Source organism: Cariama cristata, unplaced genomic scaffold, assembly GCF_000690535.1.
Source record: "Cariama cristata isolate BGI_N322 unplaced genomic scaffold, ASM69053v1 scaffold7323, whole genome shotgun sequence".
Taxonomy (NCBI): Eukaryota; Metazoa; Chordata; class Aves; order Cariamiformes; family Cariamidae; genus Cariama; species Cariama cristata.
Window position 1 is genome coordinate 25,680 of NW_009608867.1, and position 5,868 is coordinate 31,547.

Genomic DNA, 5,868 nt, shown 5'->3' on the forward strand with positions numbered 1-5,868 from the left:
AGTCCCCCTGTACGCGGCACTGGTGAGGCCGCACCTCAAGTGCTGTGTTCAGTTTTGGGCCCCTCACCACAAGAAAGACCTTCAGGTGCTGGAGCGTGTCCAGAGAAGGAAGGGCAACGAAGGTCGTGAAGGACCTGGAGCACAAGTCTGATGGGGAGCTGGGGTTGTTTAGCCTGGAGAAGAGAAGGTTGAGGGGAGACCTGATCGCTCTCTACAACGACCTGAAAAGAGGTTGTAGCCAGGTCGGGGTCGGTCTCTTCTCCCAAGTGATAGGACGAGAGGAAATGGTCTCAAGTTGCACCAGGGGAGGTTTAGATTGGGTATTAGGAAGAATTTCCTCCCAGAAAGGGCTGTCAGGCACTGGAACGGGCTGCTGAGGGAAGCAGTAGATTCACCATCCCTGGAGGCATTTAAAAGGTGTGTAGATGTGGTGCTAAGGGACATGGTTTAGCGGTAGACTTGGCCATGCTAGGGTGATGGTTGGACTTGATGATCTTAAAGGTCTTCTCCAACCTAAACAATTCTATGATCCTAAGATTCCTTCAGGGCATATCCACCTGCTCCAGCATGGGGTCCTCCATGGGCTGCTGTGTGGACATTTGCTCCAGCGTGGTCTTCCATGGGCTGCCGAGGGACAGCCAGCCTCACCATAGTCTTCTCCATGGGCTGGCGGGGAATCTCTGCTCCGGGCCTGCAGCACCTCCTCCTCCTCCTTCTTCACCGACCTTGGGGTCTGCAGGGCTGTTGCTGTTGCTCTCACTTTCACTCTCTCTTCCTCTTCTCACTCACAGCTGCTACACAGTATTTTTTAGCCTATTTTAAATAAGTTATGGGAGAGGAACCATCAACGTTGCTGATTGGCTCAGCTTTGGCCAGCACTGTGTCTGTTCTGGAGCCAGTTGGAACAGACTGTGTGAACATGCGTGCAGCCCTTCACCTCTTCTCACAGAAGCCACCCTTGCAGCCTCCCCCACTACTAAAACCTTGTCCCATAAACCCAATAAAATAAGGTAGGACTAGAAAAATCTAATGACTATATCTTCTCTTAACTTTTTTTAAATATTGTTTGATAGATGGCTGTTAATAATTAAGGGACAGTCAACACCATCTTACATTCTGTAATGTATGGGATGAATGTAATGTATGTAATGAACAGGGAAACAAATGCGTTTATATATTCAGCATGAGATGGCTGCTGGCGTCATAGTATCAGCAACCATTTTGTATTGAATACATAAACTAATCCGAGCATTTAAGGAAGATATCAGGAACAGAAGCAAATATATTGGATCCTCAGCCTGGCAGTAAGGGGTCACTTTATGTCTAACAGCTGCGTATTGTCTTCATGTCTTTTTCTTGCTTTTGTGTGATACACAAGTGATAAGAATTGAAAAAGGCTACCCAAGATCACTATAATCATATGTCACTCCAACATCTCCAAAGAAAGAACTGCACAACTTGAATACATGTGAGTCCTCACAGCTCAGACATGCAATTGTCCAGCAAAGTTGTGAGATTCACTCCATATTGTTGGGTAAGCATGGAGAAGGGCCACAGTCCATCTTGTACAGTCAACAGATATTGCTACCACACTCCTAGCTAAGGAACGTAAGGCAGAAAAATCAATGCCTCGGCATTGCCTGAAAATCTGACAGCAGGATCAGCACAGGGCAGATTCTGTAATATAACCCTACAACTGGTGTACTGAGATTTTTAGGGCCTGCTAAAGAACCCACACTTGCAAACCAACTATCTAGATATAATGTGCTTCACAGGTATCTATGCCACCACCTATGAAACATCTTCTTCCCTCTGCTAGCTCTATGTTGGATATCATGTATCTTTGCTCACTCTCAAATGTTATTCATACTTACCGGACCGGAGCTGTTTCATCTTGCAGAGCATACCATGCAGCTGGTAAAGGTTCATAAAGGCACCAGAGTGCCCAGTCAAATCCATCTGCAGCTGGTGAATACTGATGAAGCTCAAAGTCATCAAAACGAATATTGTCAAATACCGGTGATAGTATAACAGTGCGATCTTCTTTTAGACGAGACAAGATAGGCTCAGCCCTACCAAAATTAAGAGAGTCTATTCAGCTTGAAAAAGTGTAAATCTAATGAACATTACTAAACTTTACCACCTGTAAAACTGGGTTAGCTACTTTATTTAAGTCATTGACCTTGGCCTCTACAAAAAGTAACATACCAGTCTTGGAGTGCTAGTAAACCAAATTGCTAATGCCATGACTTGATTCTCCCTTCTGTTAGGCTGCTTCTGCATTTTGACTGTCATTAATCAAACTAACACTAAATTCCACGCTTAACTTGCTGGGTTTATTGCTACCTGCGTCTGCTTCCTACAGACTCCAGAGAGTCTTCACTACCTGCACGAAGAGACAAGAAGGGAAAAGGAAAGGAAGGAGACGCTGAGCGGTGCTGTAAGCCCTGAGGTTGATCATTCGCCATCTTTCCCCTGTGCCTCGATGACATGCTGCTGTATGAGGGAAAAGGTGTGACCGATCAATGAATCCCTACAATGGAAGAAGGCTCAGAGAAGGATGATGTGGACATTTGCTCCAGCACAAGGATGATGTGCTCATAAAGTTCAGAGAAGAATGTAGGGAGTGACTACAGCTATCTTAAAGGAAGTAGAACTTATCCCAACACCAAGGGGACCGGAGAGCAGCCTTGGTTGAAGATAAACGGCAGTATCAGTTGACTGGTTATGTACGTAGCCTTCCTAAAATAACCAATAGAAAGTATTATCTTCCTGAGTCAGCCAGACCAACTTGGGGGAAGTGTATATATGGCTCAGCCCAATATAGAGTATAAAAATTGAACACTCAGAAAAATGAACGTTGAAGAAAGCAACACGCATGAGTTGGCTTCAACCCATGTACTCTTTCCATTGCCTAGCATCTTGATACTGAGTATATAGAGAGCAGTAACGTGAATCCTGTTTGTATTGTGATTCAACTGTATATTGCAATTGCTATATTGTGCTTGTGTTGTGATTTCAGTACATTGCTGTATCACTTTTCTAAACCAAAATCCCATGTATCTTCAAATAAGTACATTTAGTATAAAAACATTAAACCCTCCTCATGTGGAATATCTAAAAGAATCTGGTCAGAGCATACAGGACTTTGACAGAGGGAGTCTTTTTGCTGCACCTCAATTGTTGTTAGGCCTAAAAGAACTGACCTTATCTCTCCCTACATACTCTTGACAGCCCAGCCTATCCCAATGAGTCCTGAAAGCCATGACTAAAGGACTTCAGCATTACCTTTAAGACTGTAACAGCTCAGGAGTGTCAGTTCGTGTGTTATCAAGAGAGGAAGAGAGACCTGGCCCACACAGAGCCATTGTGGCCTGAGAACGGCTAGGAGAAGAACCTTGCTCCCAGAAAGTGAGACAACATGGACAATAGTCAGCCAGTGAATTCAACAACCCAGAGGGGAGAGAATGTAAAGAGATTTCACGCAAAACAGTACTGTAGACATCACTACCTAACAGAATGTAAATATCCATCATCAGCCACTTGTTTTGTCTCTTTTAGCAAAAAAGAGTCCTACAGAACTACATTGCGCTGTTAAACTAACAGGCAACAGCAAATAAACGTTAGCCAAAGTTGGAATAAGAATCAAACCAATTTAAAGTCAGTGGGTATTATGGCTGTCTGATATACTTATAAAGGGCCAAAGCTGCTGGCAGTGGAACTAAATAATCTGCATCATTCTTGTTATTTCACTGCATGAAGTCTTTTTTCCTAGAAATGTAATAAATATACAGAGAAGGTAGGCATTTCTCACATCCTCTTCACTAAACAGGTTACTCTGTTACCTGTCTGCTTTGTTATTTATTTCAAATAATTGTATCCCTTTTCATCTCAGAAATAAATGACTTGGTGGCTGTTAATTAACATGTGGCAGGTCAGAAAGGAGAACCATATATGGGATGCCTGTCCCAACTACACAGTTATACTCCTTGTCCATCTCCCTCTCCCCACTTCAGAAACCCTGCAGTCTTCATAGTCTTACCATCCGATGTTCACTTCAATATGGGCATCCAAAATTGCAACAACATCTGCAGTTGATGCCTCCCAGCCAGAAACCCTGGCTTGTGTTAGGCCTTGTCTTTTCTGATGTCTGATGATCTTCAGCAGTCCAGGATGCTTTTCATTGTAAGTTTTGATGTGTGTTTCCAAAGGTCCTTTCAGATCATCTAAAAGAAGCCCCCACATTTTAATGATTAAAAAAAAAAAAGTGTTATTCAATTTTGACAAATTGAAACAATTACATAGGTAATGGCTTTCTAGCTTCTCCCAGTTCCAGACTGAAAACTGATTTGTCCTTTGCAATAGAACAGGCAGAATTATTCAGCTAGTCATGAATCCGAGAGGCTTACTTTTAAAACCAGTTCCCATTCCAGGAGTTCAATTAAATATCTAAATTTCATTTACATATAGTGCTATTGTATGGCTTCTACAGAGTCAGATAAATAAGGAGCCTCTACATACTAATAAATGTATCAGTATGTAGAAAATTTCACTGCATGCCATAACAGCAACCAATAAGCTGTCTCAGTGCAGTAATTTCTGCTTCTATCTTCCACCATGTGGAAAGGAAAAGATAAAATAAACAAGCCCTGAAAACCTGAAATGCTCCTATAAGAGCTGTAGGCATGCCAGCTCCCTCACCAAAGAAAAAAATCATGTCAGAGAAAAGGAATAGAAAATTGGGACCTCTTAGCATCATTCTGGAAATCGACTTAAATACTTGCTCCACCCAAACAGACATGTTTTTCTAGCAGCTACAAAGCCTTAGAAAAATAAGAAATCAAACATATCTCATCAGGCAAAGCACCCTTAAGATCAGGGGCATGACTGTTTCTTACAGATGATTTTACAATGCTTCGTTGAGCTCAATTTTAAGAAAAACAGTACGCCCACTGCTTCCCCTAGGAGTATTTTCCACATCCCAAGCCACCACTCTTCAAGGAGTTATTTCAGATACCTACAGAGATAGTTTTCTTAGCATACTCTTATGTTGGCGCTGTGCCTGATGACCCAGTGATGATAAATACTCTTCCACTTCAATTTTTAACCTTTTCAAATACTTGCAGAGCATTACCCTGTTCCTGACTAGCTGCCTTTTTTCAGGCTATTAAGGTGTTTGGGTTTTTTTCCTGTACTCAGTTTACTTTTGAGTGGTATACTCTGCGTGCACCCAAAAGGCTACCAATATTCATTTAACACAACAGTGGCCTAAATCAGCAAGACTCCTACCTTCCCTGGGTCACTTACCATTTGAACTGTAATCATCGACCAGGATGATTTCTTTCAATAAATGAGAAGGTGTTCGGTTAATTATACTGGTAATTGCACGTAAGATGATTGACAGTGCTTCATTCATAAATATAAGTACAGCACTGAGCATTGGAAGGTCTTTCGGATATGTTTTCATTTTACACCTGTAATAGAAGACAAACAACTTTAGTGCAGTTTCTAAAGAAAGTCAGAGAGCAAGGCAGCTGTAAGAAGGCAGATTTGGGATGTTGGGCTTAAAACATATAGTGAAAATCAACATAAGAGTGGAAAAAAAGGAATTCCCAAATCCAAGTTTCATTATTCATTTGTTTTATGTATGTATATAAACCACCAGGGTAATGTTAAAATCTCTATTAAAACAAAAAGAACTAGTGTTTCTTAATTCAAAATGGTTATAAAATATTGAAACTAAAGAATACAGTTAACTCAGCCAGCAATGATTAGTTTATGAGGCAGTGGACATGTGAGTGAAATTTTGCTTTTTCCATTTACAGAAGGAGATGACAACAGCCAAACCTGACAGCAGACAAAAGTAAA

The 5,868-nt window shown here is 41.6% G+C and overlaps 1 protein-coding gene across 1 annotated transcript in view; it reads right to left on the bottom strand.

The window, feature by feature from the left end:
- Window positions 1–5,474, bottom strand: part of GALNT8 (polypeptide N-acetylgalactosaminyltransferase 8) — a gene marked incomplete at its 5' end in the record, with an annotated part of 15,918 nt that extends 10,444 nt beyond the window's left edge. The window contains 3 exons of the mRNA XM_009697313.1: window positions 1,875–2,072; window positions 4,043–4,226; window positions 5,308–5,474. Coding sequence (XP_009695615.1) covers window positions 1,875–2,072; window positions 4,043–4,226; window positions 5,308–5,474 — 549 coding nt within the window. The remainder of the gene's footprint in view (window positions 1–1,874; window positions 2,073–4,042; window positions 4,227–5,307) is intronic.
- Window positions 5,475–5,868: the final 394 nt, after the last annotated feature.